Source organism: Marmota monax, unplaced genomic scaffold (genome assembly GCF_021218885.2).
Source record: "Marmota monax isolate L192 unplaced genomic scaffold, Marmota_monax_Labrador192_F-V1.1 WCK01_AAM20220418_F8-fsc00021, whole genome shotgun sequence".
In the NCBI taxonomy this organism is placed as follows: domain Eukaryota; kingdom Metazoa; phylum Chordata; class Mammalia; order Rodentia; family Sciuridae; genus Marmota; species Marmota monax.
Window position 1 is genome coordinate 6,830,132 of NW_026695228.1, and position 16,116 is coordinate 6,846,247.

At 34.4% G+C, this 16,116-nt stretch overlaps 1 protein-coding gene across 1 annotated transcript in view; it reads right to left on the bottom strand.

Moving 5' to 3' along the window:
- Window positions 1–504: 504 nt before the first annotated feature.
- The window catches only part of Dync1li1 (dynein cytoplasmic 1 light intermediate chain 1), a 33,919-nt gene continuing 18,307 nt past the window's right edge, over window positions 505–16,116 (bottom strand). Inside the window, exons 5-13 of the mRNA XM_046437197.2 lie at window positions 14,725–14,894; window positions 11,757–11,850; window positions 8,151–8,286; window positions 7,483–7,594; window positions 4,854–4,913; window positions 4,688–4,732; window positions 3,864–3,984; window positions 2,848–3,000; window positions 505–1,401 (exon numbers count right to left, since the gene is read on the bottom strand). Of these exons, the coding sequence (XP_046293153.1) occupies window positions 1,289–1,401; window positions 2,848–3,000; window positions 3,864–3,984; window positions 4,688–4,732; window positions 4,854–4,913; window positions 7,483–7,594; window positions 8,151–8,286; window positions 11,757–11,850; window positions 14,725–14,894 (1,004 nt within the window). The 3' untranslated portion in view covers window positions 505–1,288. The remainder of the gene's footprint in view (window positions 1,402–2,847; window positions 3,001–3,863; window positions 3,985–4,687; window positions 4,733–4,853; window positions 4,914–7,482; window positions 7,595–8,150; window positions 8,287–11,756; window positions 11,851–14,724; window positions 14,895–16,116) is intronic.

Here is a 16,116-nt window from a genome sequence, read left to right on the forward strand (position 1 = left end):
AACAAAAATGTTTTTTTTGTACCAGAGATTGAATCCAGAGGCGCTTAACTACTGAGCCACATCCCCAGCCTTTTTAAAAAATTTTATTTAGAGACAGGATCTCTTTGAGTTGCTTAGGGCCTTGTTAAGTTGCTGAGGCTGGCTCTGAACAAGCAATCCTCTTGCCCCAGCCTCCTGTGCCACTGAGATTACAGGCTTGCAACACCATGCCCAGCACATTTGCCAAATTTTTCTTCCCCCTAAATAATGACAATGGTTGTATTTTCAGTCCCTGGGAACGCTGGCATAAGATTCTGTAGTTCAAAATCTATCTGTGGGACAAGATGTGTTGATCAAGGTAAAATCCCAAATTAAGGAAACTTAAAGGTGAATGAATCTCATATTAATTTGTCTCTCAGAAAGATCAGAATACTCAGTAATTCTATAAGCCAAACATTTCAAATTACTAATGAATCTTATTAGCTGACAAATTATATAAGAAAATACAAGTTATTTGAACCCAAATGCAGAGAATAAATACTTTATTAACTGATTACAGTTGAAAGTCACAAACAAAAAAGGAGTATATTAAGGCAGAGCCATATATATATATATATGTATAGACAAATCCAAAGACTGTTACCTCTTTACATTTTCATAACCTCTGCATTTTTCTTTTACACATTTAGGCAGTGTGCTTTCTTTCCTTCTCAGTTTCAGAATATATCTTGGCCAATATCTAAATCATATTTTGATGACAACTTATAGGATCACTGATTTGAGTGATGACTAGTGTATCAAATGCTATCTGTTTTCTCAGCATATCCCAGGTGTTGGTACATTTATGTGATGTGCAAAATCTGACAATTTTCTTTTTCAGCAAAACACACAAATTTTTAAAAATGATTTTAAATAGTCTTAACTAAAACAAGTTTGGACTTCCAAGTCAGTTAAATGTCCAAATTGCATATTGTCTGCCCTTCTCTAAACCCTCCTATATAATAATTTAGCCTTTAAAATAAGATCACATGGTTGTATTTCAGATTTATAAATTTTGAGATTTTCAAAATCCAAAATTACTTCCCTATGCAAAATGGCAATGCAAACAGCAATTCTACATAATGTAGAATATTTTTTTCTTCTGTACAGCTCCTTTTATAAAAACGGGCAGCCACAAAGAAAAAAAAAAGACATAAATTTAGTCCATCTGTAAAAGCACTCCAGCTCCCTAATTCCACCTTTGAAGGAAAAGGCAGAGGCAAGTTTACGTTATCCCAGAAAACTGAATAAATGGCTTTATTTGGTATCTTCAAGAAGCTTCTCCTTCCGTAGGAGATGTAGGTGTTGGAGGAGAAACTGAAACTGGTTTCCGGGTAATTCTGTCTAGTTCTGCATGAACATCTGACAGGACAGGCTTCTGGCCTACATTGAAGGAAAAGGAAAGAAATAAGATTTAGATACAGTTAAAGTATCTACACCAATGTCTCTTCACTTAAAATTGCCAACTCCTTCACTAATTTTATCAAACATGCTGAAGTTAAACATCCTTAATTTAAAAACAAATTATCTCATTTTAAATTGTGAGATCTGCTACTAAATGGAGGTAAAACTGGCACCTATGATTTAATCTCATAAAAATATTAGGTCAAAAAGAATAACAGCAAAAACTTAAAAAAAAAGTTATGCAGTCAGAAAGTACAAACTTAAAACAATAATAAAACAGCAACAAAATTTTGGAATCTGGAAGCAAGATGAATGAATTGTAACTATAAATGAACAATAACAAATGCTGAAGAGGGTATGAGAAACTGGAATCCTCATAACCTTTTGATGGGAGTGTAAAATGATGCAGCATTTTGAAAAACTTCATGGCAGGCCTTAAAAATTTTAAATAGAGTTGCTGCACCCACTGGCACTTGCCTGTAATTCCAGCAACTTGGGAGGCTGAGGCAGAAGGATTCCAAGTTTGAGACCAGCCTTAGCAACTTAGCAAGACTGTCTCAAAATAAAAGGGCTGGGGATATAACTCGGGGTAGAGAGCCCCTGGTTCAATCCCTAGTACCACAAAACAAAACAACAGAGTTACCATGTAACCTAGAATTCATAAGTATTTACCCAAGAGAATTAAAAATTTATGATCACATAAAAATGAATGCTCATAGTAGCATTATTTGTAGTAGTTTTTTTTTTTTTAAAGGAAATAATCCAAAGATCTACCAACCAATGAATAGATTAAAAAAAAAAAAAGTGTGGCATATCTACACAATGGAATGTTATTCAGCAATAAAAAGAAATGAATTAATGATGCATGCTGGATGAACCTCAAAATATTATGTTAGCCAGGCGTGATGACACATGCCTGTAATCCCAGCGACTCTGGAGGCTGAGGCAGGTGGATCACAAGTTCAAGGCCAGCCCCAGCAACTTAATGAGACCCTCAGCAACTTAGCAAGACTCTGTCTCAAAATAAAAAATAGAAAAAGGATGGGAATATAGTTCAGTGGTAAAGCATCCCTGGTTTCGATCCCCGGTACCAAATAACTACAACAAAAATTATGTTAAACAAGACATAATGTGTGTATGATTCCCATTTATGTGAAATGTCCAGACAGGGAAAACCACTGACACAGAAAACAGATAAGTGACTGCCTAGGACTAAGAAGCTAAGAGACAGGGAAGGTTTGAAGTTTCTTTTGGGGGAAATGAAAAAATGTTCTAAAATGAGGTTATGGAGATGTTTTCCACAACTTTGTAAAAATACTAAAAATCAATGATCTGTACACTTTAAATGTGTGAATTTCATTGTAGGTAAATTATACCTCCATAAAGCTGTTTTCAAAGAAAAGTGACTTGCTCTAAGTAATGTACCTGACTTTTTGGCAGACGGTGGTAAAACACTGCTTCCACCTCCAGCCCCACCTCCAGGGCTACCACTACCAGCAGGGCCTCCAGGAGAGCCAGTCTTTTTACTCAACAAACTATTGAAGAAATTTGCCAGGACACCTTCACTTGTAGCTCCAGCTATAAAACACAAACACATACCAAAAAATTTCAAAAAAGCTACTCAAAACATTAGATTGTTCCCATAAATTATTAGAGTAATCACACATAGGAAACAAATGAGACTTAAAGTTTAAGAGCTATATTCAGGATATATTAGTTTGAGTTTTAGCTGAATAACTACTCATACTCTCTAATACACTCATACATAAAACAAATGAGTAAACTGCAAGTGTAAGGTAACTTAAAAATTAGAATGTTATTAAAAGGTCAAAAGCATTTCAAGTAACATTGAGAAATGTCTGTCTTAGTATTACAAAAAGTTCCTCAATCCTATATGAAAACTAGAAGTTCTAAGAGATAAATGGGCAAAGGGTAGTAATAAGTGATTTCACAGAATAGAAATACCACTAGATAATGGTTGTTAGTATTTAAAATATAACAATTAGGTTGTGGTAAAACTGGAACACTGAATATTGATATAACATTAAATACTCCATTTGAAAGACATCAAAAGGTACAACCTACTAATCCCATCTATCACAATTAGTCCTACACGAACAACTATTTTGCATATTTTTTCCTTATGGTAATTGCAGATTACCAATTATAGTATAAAAATGAATTTCTCCAATGACCTACCATAGGAAAATGATTAAACATAATAAAAGTTTCACCATGTGCAAAGTGATACACTAAAAATATACTGTAAATATACTGTAATGGTTTAGAATCTGATTAACTATGAGATTACGTCTACAGAGACAGAGATTAGAGGGTATTGCACAAGAATGAAAATAAGTTATATGTAGGTGAGATGCTAAGTACATTTTTTTCCCCACTGTACAATGTATTGTGTTATTTTCTCTAAGAAAGAGATATACCTTTCATGTTTGGATCAATTTTTTTTGACCCAGCAGGGATGGGTGACACACTGGCAACATTGGATGACACAGATCTGTTTGGTGTTCTAGGCGAGCCTCCAGGGACTCTTGGTGAGGCATCCTAGGTAAAAATAGGAAAACCACAAATACTAAAACCTAAAACTTTCAAATTCACAAATTACTTGCCATGATCCCCCATCTATTCTACTGCCTCTTATACTACCACCCATCAACAAAAACATTAGTAATCTTGTCCTCATTATTATAGAATATCAAAGGCCCACCACGTTTTAGAATACTAATTTTTCCTTCAGTGGATAAGGGAGAATGTATAAAGAAATGAGGTGTCGTTATGAGATTAAGTTTGGAGTCAGATCTGGGTTTCAATCTGGATTTATATCCTACCAGCTAAATAATCTCAGGCAAGCCACAATGTCCTCTAAAGCCCCTGATTCCCTATCTGCAAAATGGGGCTAATGAACAGTACTTGCTTCTCAAGGTTGTTGTGAGAATTTAGTAATGGACACATAATAAAACATTGCAAAATACATCTTTACATGATTCAGATATTTTGAAAAAGACTTAAAGAACATTTCTTGGGCTGGGGTTGTAGTTCAGTGGTAGAGTGCTCGCCTAGGACGTGTGAGGCACTGGGTTCAATCCTCAGCACCACATAAAAATAAAATAAAGAAAAAACATTTTTTTAAAAATTTCACAACCAGAAGAATTATATTAAAGTAAACCCATCAGATGTGAATACAATTTAAAAAAGAAACAATAATGCACTGAATTTTAATAATTATGTCAAAATTTATAATACTGACCACAGGCCTTCCAGCTGCAGTTGGTGGCTGCTTTGCTAAAAGGGACTGAAAAACAAAAGAATCCTAGTTTAGACATTCACAGCATGTATCACTTTATTTTTAAAATACATAAAAGAACAGTTTATTCATTAACTATATTAAGTCTGCTTCTGATACAATTTCATACCTGTAACTTCATAAGAAATACTTGATCATCTTCTGCCATAATTTCCTTCTCATGCACAAACTGAAATGAGCAATACATAAATGAGCAAGTTTAATTTATTTTGCTAAGACCATTAATAACTTATTCTCTGGGTACTATATTTACATTTACACGAGTGACCCTTATAGTAGGGCTGACCAATAACTATCTGTAATGATATATATGTTCTATATCTGTGAAATTTCATACAGCAGTCACTAGCCACTAGTGGCTATTAAATACTTGAAATTGGCTAGTATGAGCAAGGAAGTAAGTTTTGATCTTACTTTACATTTGGAAGCTACATGTGACTAATGACTACTGTATTTTAACAGCACAGCCCTAGAGCCACATTCATGCTTATACAATTTGTTGAATAACTGCTGGGTGTTTTAAAAGGGTCAGTAATATCCCAGTTGGGTTAAATGCAACTTGTCTCTGGTTTCCTTGAAATTAAAAAAAAAAAAAAAAAGAAATAGATATATATGCTCTTCTATCAGCTGAATCATTAGAAATTAAAGAAATTAGAAATAAAATTGCAAAAGTCTCCTGCTTCTACTCTTGCTGTATAACACAGGCTCAGTCTATTTTCTTCTCAAGAGTCAAAGGGTTCAATTAGATTACATCATGCCTCTGCTCAAACGCTCTTAACACTTTGCATCCTACTCAGAGTAAAATCTAAAGTCCTTATCACGACCTAATGATAAAGTTCCAAAAGATCCTAACTCTGCCTTTCATCTCCCACCAGGTCTGTCCACCTCACAGCTCTTTGCGGTCTATTTTGCTCTCACATTTTTCCCTGGGAGCATTTGTACTTTCATATTCCTCTTGCCTTCAACATTCTTCCCTTTTACAAGGGGGACCTTCTCTAAAACAGCATCCCTCAAGGCCCAGTCGCCTTATTCCCTGCACACACTGCTTTATCTTCATAACCCTTATTCCCAACTCAATGGACGACCTGTGAGTTAAGTTTATTGCTTGCATTCTCCTCCTTCCCAGTTAGTACCTAAACAGTGCCTGAGTTGGTGCTCAATAAGTATTTGAGGAATTAATAAAATAAAAAGAAAACTTAAAAAGTATAATTTGTTGGTAAGAGAATGGGAAACATTTTTGCTGGGTTATTTAATTCTGATGTATGCATTTCTTTTAATAGCTATCTAAACCCATTTAAATATGTGTCAATTGAATTTTCATTTGAGCTCACTTTTCTTATTACTAATAACCCCAAAATAAAAGATAGATGCTCTACTTTGTGAATATTTGGATTTTTTTGTGGGGAGGAGGTACTAGGGATTGAACCCGGGGGTGCTTAACCACTGAGCCATATCCCCAGCCCTTTTTTAAATTTTGAGACAAGGTTTTGTTAAGTTGCTTAGGGCCTCATTTAGTTGCTAAGGCTGGCTTTAAACTTGCAATCTCAGTTTAATCTGGCTTTAAACTTTAAACTGCCTCAGCCTCCCGAGCCACTGGGATTATAGGCGTGTGCCACTATGTCCAACAAATGTTTGGATTCTTAAGAACATTTTTTTCATATTTTTTATTGGTGCATTATACTTACACATGATGGTGAGATCTGTTGCTAAATATGCATACATACACATGATGTATAACAATATAATTTGGCCAGTATCATTCCCCATTATTTAAATAGGCAGAATCTATATACCAGCATTTCACCTTTCCCTCCCCTCCTTTAAGAATCCTAATATGTACTGAATCAAAATCATTTTCCTCTAAAATACATGTCTAAATCAAAAGGAAGTCGGAGAAAAGTACTATATATAAACATAAATTTTTTATACTTTTGAGAAACACCTACATCTATCATGCATTGTTTAACATGAAATCAAGATGTATATGTAAGAACATTACCTGATTTAACAGCTATAGAATGACATGGTAGTCAAAAATAAAATACAGAAAACTGGAAACTCTTGGATATTTGTAGGTTAATGTAACTAGTAACTGTGGAAAAGATCCGAGATCTGTCTCAATAGATAGAACTAAGAAAACTATCCTAGTAACCTTTTCTTGGCTTTTGGCTCAGCTATAGACTGTAAAGTTCACAGATTCTACCTATTTAAAAAAAAAAAAATTATGGGGGTGGGTATCAGGGAATGAACTTGCACAATCGACCACAGAGCCACATCCCCAGTCCTATTTTTTGTATCTTATTTAGAGATAGGGTCTGAGTTGTTTAGTGCCTCTTTTTGCTGAAACTGGCTTTTAACTCAGATTCTCCTGTCTCAGTGTTGGTAGCTGCTGGGATTACAGGTATGTGCCACTGCGCCCAGCTATTTAAATTATTTCAAGATCCACATATTCACTGTGCCACCCTTTGATTTCCTAAGCACTATATTAATATATTCAGCAATAATATTTGCTTATATAAATATGCCAAAGGCTAACAAGATTCAGTGACTGAATAGTTGATTCACACTTTGCTAAAACAAATCCTTATATGAACTGTACATTAGAAACACGCAAATTACACTTTGAAACTCCCCTGATTGTACAGGACATTCTTGCTTTTCTACCTAAAACCTTAAAGTTATGGCCTACCTCTCAGTTTAAAAGCCGAAATATGGAAACTGTTTACTAAAATTGTTACCTTTCGGACAGGTGGTTTAGTTATGATGTCTTCAAAATTATCTTCTGCTTTCAATGTTTGAAAGTTTTCATGTAATATTCCTATTTTCTTATCATTATCCCACCCTGCTGGACTGTAAAAAAATGGATATGTAAATTCTCAAAACATTTATAACATTTTTTTTTCATTCAATCCACAATAATGTAAAAGGAGTATTTTAATGAAGTCAATTTGACCAATATGGAAAACTAATTAATTTTTATTATAATGTTCAATTTTTATTTCACTAATTTCTACTTAAAATGATTACCAAATTCCTTATGTTTAAATGTTATTACATAGTTTTACCCCCCCTTTTTTCTCTGGGGGAGAGGGCAATAATTATTACCTCTCAGTTTTATTCATACTTTCTAAAAGTATGTCAGATTACATATTTGGTCACTATGTATCATAATCAATTAAAAAATTAGTAGATATACTAATATAGATATACTAATAGAAAGTTCAGCTAAATGGCAAAGGCCTTTCAAAACAACCAGCAATAAAACTAAGGCCAGGAAATAAATAAATAATTGAGGAACAGATTCTCACCTACTCATCATGGAGAGGTCTACTGGTCCCATCTCAAAACTGAAAATGGTGGCTCATCAAGTAGTAGCAATAATGCACACATTTAACAATATACTTACATAAATACTGCATCCTTTTCCACAACAATAGCAGGAATCTTATAAGGAAATCCATATAGTTTCTGAACGATGTATTTATATACTAAGTCTATATTTTTATTTTCTTTTACTGAAGTGTAAATAAGTGCTGCACCATCTGAATAATATCATTAAAGAAAATTTTGGACAAATTCTATGAATAATTTCCATAAAACTGTGCATTCTCAGCTTAACCTTTACATCTATATGCCTGTTAGTTTAAAAAAATAAATTCCAGGGACTGGGGTTGTGGCTCGGGGGTAGAGTGTTCATCTAGCACATCTGGGGCCCTGGGTCCGATCCTCAGCATCACATAAAAATAAATAAAATAAAGGTATTGTGTCCATATACAACTAAAAAATAAATATTTAAAAATAAAGAAATAAATAAATTCCAAGGATATATAACTTGGCATTCAAAAGGCCTGGGTTCAATCCCAGCACTGACAAAACAATATAAAATACTTACAAATGGGCTAGAATCTAAATAAAATGTTTACATAATTAATTTAATTTAGAAGGATAGAAGCCTCATTAAGCCAAGAAGTAAAGGTAAATTTAGTAATATGCATACAACTATTTAAAGGACATAAAGAGAGAATTTTGATTTTAACCTTCCTTAAACTTCATGAAGGAGGGGATATTTTTGTCAATAATTCTTTTTTTTTTTTTTTTTAATTTTTTAATATTTATTTTTTAGTTCTCAGCGGACACAACATCTTTGTTTGTATGTGGTGCTGAGGATCGAACCCGGGCCGCACGCATGCCAGGTGAGCGCGCTACCGCTTGAGCCACATCCCCAGCCCCTCAATAATTCTTTTGCCTTTTCAAAAAAATATTTCTTACAGTTTTTACTAATCCTAGGAATTAAGACTTGCAGAACAAAGCTCATGAGACTCAGCTCAAAGAGGACTCGGACAACCGAATATTGAGAAAAGGTGGAGTCAATTGTTACCAATGAAAAGTTTTCAAGATGACCCAAGGAAAACAGTAGATTTCATGGCTGTTATGGTTTGGATGTGAGGTGTCCCCCTAAAGCTCACGTGTGAGACAATGCAAGAAGGTTCAGAGGAGAAATAATTGGGTTGTGAGAGTCTTAACCCATTCAGTGAATTAATCCCAATAAGGATTGAGTGGTAACTGAAATGGTAGGGTGTGGCTAGAGGTGGGCATTGCGGGTGTGGCTTTGGGATATATATTTGCATCTATCAAGTGGAGATCGCTCTGTTTCCTGATCGTCATATGAGCTGCTTCTGCCATGATATTCTGCTACACTCTTCTGCCATGATATTCTGCCTCACCTTGATCCTAAGGAATGCAGAAAGCCTTCGATGGACTAGGAATTCTGAAACCGTTAAGCCTCCAAATAAACTTTTACTCCTCTACAATTGTTCTGGTCAGATCTTTTAGTCACAGTAGGGAAAAAAACTGACTACACAATGGCCCACACTTCAAACAATACCAATACACACAAGGATATATTAATCAAAGCAGATTCTATCTTTGATCTTTTTTATAAAAAAATTTTTTTAGTTGTAGGTAGACATAATACCTTTATTTAATTTATTTATTTTTAATGTGGTGCTGAGGATCGAACTCAGTGCCTCACATGTGCGAGGCAAGTGCTCAACCACTGAGCTACAATCCCAGACTACCTTTGACCTTTTATCTAAAAAAAGACCAAGCAGCCTATAGAAAAAGATGCAATGTGACTATTGACAAATGATATATTCATAGTGGCTAACAGAAAGTCTATAACTAACCCTTAGGATCACAATTTAGCACTGATCATTGTGTTCCCTAGAAAGAGATGGTGACTTAAGCAAACGTGAAATGCTGGGAGTGGTCTAACTTCTGAACTGGTTACTCACATTTTCTAGGACATAGCCTGAAGTTTATGAATCTAAAAGTAGTACTGCTTAATTTAACTTACTAGAAAAAAAACATTAAAACTTTAAGCAGAAGCTTAATTGTGTGAACTTTATATTAATGATCTTTCCCATATTAAGAACTGAGATTTCTGCCAAGCACAGTGGCACACACCTGTAATCCCAACAGCTCAGGATGCTAAGGCAGGAGAATCAAAGTTGACGCCAGGTTCAGCAACTTAGCGAAGCCCTAAGCAACTCAAGGAGACCCTGTCTCTAAATAAAATATAATAAAGAGCAGGGGATGTGGCTCAGCGGTTAAGCAACCCTGGGTTCAATCCCAGGTACCAAAAAAAAAACCCCTCAAAATTTCTATAGTTGACAAATCTGCATTGCAACTGAAAATTTTTAAATAAAAATGATTTTGAACAGTCACCTTCACTCATTGATAAACATATACCACACTAACTTGAAGTGACTTCTCACATTTTGTATTCTTTTAAAAATCAAGTGGCTCTAAAAGTCTATTTTAGTGGACAGTTTCCCTCTTGATTACATTTTTATATTTACATTTTCAAGTACAGCATTAAAAAGTGTTTAAAGAGACTAGTCTCAAATTTTCTATTTTTCAAAGATAATCAAAAGTCTCTAAGTGTCTATTTCAATTACTCCCATTTCTTGATAGTATGTAGACAAGTGCTATTTAATGCAATGCAACTCAACCATTAGGTGACATAAAAAAGAAAGGCCCATGAAGAGAGAAAGATCTGAAGAAAGAGGAAAGAGAAGCTGCCAGTGTCAAGTCATCTATCTAGCTAAGCTTTCTCTAAGTGCCTTCTAAACTAACTGTCCATTAATAAAATGATTTATAAACTGCACACATTAGGAACATGTGTGTATTGCTTATTATTATCTATCCCTAATAAAATTTCATTGCTTATTACTATTCCTAATGTTATAATTTCATTACTCTTACACTCAAAAGATTTGGCTGTGGAACATAATTGTAAATATCTGATCCAACAGGGGCAGGAGGGAATAGCTAGCTCTCTTCAGTGTACTCAAGGTGTGACTGAGTTTCCAACTGTGAATTCTCTTGAAAACATTCACTGTAACTCTTATTTTCTCTTTCTCTTAGTAGTAAATGTTCCTCACTGGCTCACTTAATCCCTGCAATCTAGATTAAAAAGGCTGCCTATGACGGGTTTTCCAATCTTGTGGTCATAAATACAACACTTTTAAAAAGTACAGATTCTCCATTTACATTTTGTACTATTCCAATCCAATAGGTCTTAGCTAAACCTATAGCCATATTTTGAAGCCCATAATTTAGACTCTTTACGGAGAAGATAACATATTAAACAAACTAAAAAAGAAAATACACAAACTTGAAGATTGATCTTGCCTCACACCACCCATCCCCAATAAGCAAATAGTTTTTAATCAGATATGTACACAATGCCTTTGCATTAGAATTTTCCATAATTAATGATTTTTCTTAAGAATAGTATTTTAAAAGTAGCATATCAAACTTACATATTAACACTTGTTTTTATACCTAAAATATTCACATATAAATGACTTGGGAACTAAAATTAAATTTCCAACCACATACAAGAAAAATAACATTTACAGAATTTCTAAAGCACATCAATTTCCTTTATTTTAAAAAACAAAATAGACAGGGTACACTGCATCCATAAATGTTATTAAAAGGATACACTGTAAACAAAACTTCCGGATGTGTGACTGGATAAAATCGAAATGTTCATCTCTGTAGTCATGTTCTTTCTCCAATACACTAATGGCATCACACTGTTGAGTTAAAATTATTTAATCAAAATTAAATGTAATACTTTAAACAGTTCAATTCTGGATGAGGAACATCACAAACCTACCACTCTGCTACTGTGACTGAACAATATAAACACGAGAATATAAGTTAATACTTTTAGCTGGAGTTTTAGTAACTTTCTTTAAAAAGCACTGACTTCTATGTTATGTTGCATCTGATCAGAACACCAAAGAGAAAGTTCTGGAACATGAAAGAATGAAGAATAACAAGCTGAGCTTATACTAAGTGGTCATGAAATAGGATAAGAAAGAAAAAATACAGAAGAAAGAGACAAAAGAAAAGACAAGAAGAATGCAACTTTAATCTAAAAGCTTAAGTCCCACATACCTTTCCTCCCCAAGCCAATTTCTCTCCCAAATTTCACTTATGAAAACTGTACTATTAATTACTCTATGTAATAAATAAAGCAAAGAGAGATATACTATTTCAAGAAACCTATAATATAGGGTACTTTCCAACTGATCAGATAATGAAAACCTTGTTAGCTTAAGGATTCTGAGAATGCCAAACCACCATAAATCAGCTTGTGATCATCAGACTGGTGTCATATCCCCATACACCTTCCCATGCCCACTCTCTACCATTTTCCTTTTAAAAAAGAGCCTGAGAACCCAAAAGTGTCTCTTACTCTGAAGATGGCTGACATTCTCCCTTGAATGTGCCTTTAACTTATTTCTGCCACATTTGTCAAGAACCCCACTCAGCCTTCAGTTGAGGTCCCCCTCTCTAGAAACTCGGACCTGGTCCAATATCAGTCATACTTGCTAACTCGACTTTGAATTCTATAATAATTTTTTAATCTAAAATCTAATCCAGTTCTTTAAAACACATCAGTACAACCAGGGAGTCTTCACCTCTCACCAGTTCCTCTTTCATCCTATAATTCCCAACTGATTTCCATTTCTTTTCTGATGTTTTTATTCATGCTCACTACAATCTCACCAATAACAAAGGGAATTTCAGTTTATTTTCGAAATGCTACCTGTACAATTAGTGAAACAATTCTGAATTCAAATATTTTTTCCAAACCCTTCTGAAAGGTATGAAGTTTAAAAACTTTTAATAATGTTCACTATATCTAATATTAGTTTGGGTTCAAATTTTATATGTAACTTCTTTGCTATACATATAAACATTATAGGACAGAATCTTCTTGCATCAGGTTTTTTTTTTTTTTTTTTAAAGATACTGGGGTTTGAACCCAGGTTGCTCTACCTCTAAGCTATTCCCCCCAGCTCTTTTTATTTTTAATTTTGAGACTAGGTTTTGCTAAGTTACCAAAAGTGGCTTCAAACTTGCATCCTCCTGCCTTACTGTCCCAGGTTGCTGTGATTACAGGTGTCTACCAAAACACCCGGCTCCTTGTCTAATTGACTAGCACTTGTTAGGCTATTGAGAGTGATTTCAAATAATTAAAGATACTTTAATCTGTTGACTTAATGACACTTTTGCTGAAACATGGCAGTTTTTAATAAAGAGACTTTAACTGTAGCAGTTGTAGAACACTTCTTTAGCATGCATGAGGCCCCGAGTTCAACAAAAACAAAAAGTTAACTGAATCAGAGCATGTGGACTTAAAACAAGAAACATCGTCTCCCTGAATATCCATTTCCAGTCTTTTAAATGGAAGAAGCTGAACCACACACTTCCACACACATTCTCTGGTCCCCTTACACATTTAAAAGCTCATAAACTTAAGTATATCTAATGGTGTTTGAAGATTTTATAAAACACAGTAGATGCTATCTTCAGGAATGAAAATTTTAAGAATCATTCTATGGCTCTTTTAATAATGATTCAGGACCCTTTAAACTTAACATTTTTCTTTGGAAAATAAGACTGCTTTTTATGAGAAAAGTTGAGGCATAGAACAGGGAAATGTGCCAACAAATAGCTTGTTTGCTAAACAATACAAAAACAGACCACTGAGTTACTGGGATTATAGGCAGGTGCCACTGTGCCTGGCTCTATCATCACCTTTTTAATATTTATTTTTTAGTTGTAGATGGTCACAATATCTTTATTTTATTTTTATGTGGTGCTGAGGATCGAACCCAGGGCCTCACATGTGCTGGGTGAGCGCTCTACCACTGAACCACAATCCCAGCCCCAATCACCTTTTTTTTAATAAGTAAGAAGCCCTAGATAATTGCCTACCAACTTTATATCGTAATAGGTGCTTCAAGATGTTTATAAGTCCATTTTAAGTATATTAATATATCAAAATGTAATGTTTAAAAAAATTTTCAAAATTAATAAACTATCATTTCACCTGTAATTATGTATACTATACTGACTGTACAATGAAGTTTAATTGAAATTATGAAAATGAAATTCAATCACTAAGTATCTTAAGTAACACTTTCTTTAAAACAATTATGATCATGATCACAGAAGCTGTAGCCAAGAAAAGGAAAAATGCATAACACTGAAGCAGCATAATGACTCTGTACCTTCCTTCCCTTCACACTGTCATCTGCTACACCAGAATTTTCTGGTGTGTGGGGATTAGAACTGAAAGATTTACTTTTACCTCTGCCCATTTTTTGCAATGGCCCTGAAAGCTACACCTCATCTTCTATAGACACAAGCAACTTAACTCTAGGGCAACATTTTTATAAGTGCAATATCTAGGAAGACAATGAAATAAATTTTTTTTAAAGTCACAATTAACAAACATTTAAGCACCATCAAATATTTTAAAACTATTATTTCTATGTGATAAAAAAAATTATCTACAAAAACTAACGGAACTCCAAAACAACATGGAAAAGAAAGTAGTTGTTCATTGTTTGGTGAGTATCAGTAGTAAAATCTGTAAGAAGCAAACTAACCTTTGTGCAAACTACAAGGACTGGAATGCCCAAGTTATGTGTAAGTGTATCTGCACCCAGAGGTAAAACTACACTGTCGTCTTTGTCTTCCTGCAATGCAGTGTTTCTTCTCTGAGGAGAGGCTGGGAAGTCTTCTCCTGGCTCTACATATTCTTGGAAGTCTCTAATCACTGAAAATAAAAGCAAACATAGTTATTTCTTCCATAGTTTAAATATATAGTTTACTCGAGTTTATACTTAATTTTTATGTAAGAGAAAAAACAAAAAATTGTTTGAGAAATCTATTCTGGGCCCAGCATGGTGGCGCATGCCTGTAATCTTAGAGACTAGGGGGGCTAAGGCAGAAGGATTGCAAGTTCAAGGCCAGCCTGGGGAACTCAGCAATACCCTGTCTCAAAGAAATAAAAATAAAAAAGGCTAGGGGTATAGTTCATGACTCTGCACCTTCATCTGGCGAAGTGCCCCTGGATTTAATCCTCAGTATCAAAATTAAAAAAAAAAAATCTGTTTCATAAAAGAGTATGCAGGCATTGGAACCACAGTAATAATTTTGAGCCACAATACTGCACTGATAATTCCAAAGAGTAGAGCTCTATGTAGGTCTGATTTAGTCTGTGAAAAAAGACTTTGGACAAGTTATACTATACCTTTGACTCTTTACCTTCTCTGAAAAGAAGAGTACTACAGAATAAAAAATAAATAAATGTGGGAGAAAAAACATCCTACAATTTAAAACACAGTATTAGTTGAACAGTGATGCACATCTGTAATCCAAGCAACTTGAGGCTGAGGCAAGAGGATCACAAGTTCAAGGCCAGCCTTGGTAACGGTGAGACCGTGTCTCAAAATAAAAAATGAAAAGGACTGGAGATGTAGCTCAGTAATAGAGCACCCTGGATTCAATCCCTGGTATTGCAATAAAATAAAAATTTAAATTAAAAAAAACCCACATTGCCAGATAACTTTTCTTTTTGTGGTAGCAGGAATTGAACTCAGGGGCACTTGGCCACTGAGCCACATCTCCAGCTCTATCTTGTGTTTTATTTAGAGACAGTATCTCAATGAATTGCTTAGCACCTTGCTGTTGCTGAGGCTGGCTTTGGACTCTAGATCCTCCTGTCTCAGCCTCCCAAGAGGCTGGGATTACAGGCATGAGTGCCCAGCTGCTAGATAACTTTTTCTAATATTACTTTTCTTTATTTCTTTTTCTAAGCCCTTTATTCAGGTTTCCTTTTACATAAGCTCAATCTTGTACCAAGTTCTTTAAACCTAATAAAAATTAATGAGCTATTACCAATGCAGATAAACTTTTTGAAATCATTTGCAAGACTGTCAAAATTATCATTTAAAAAAAAGTAAATTAAAAAAAAATGAATATGTTGAAAGTCTTAA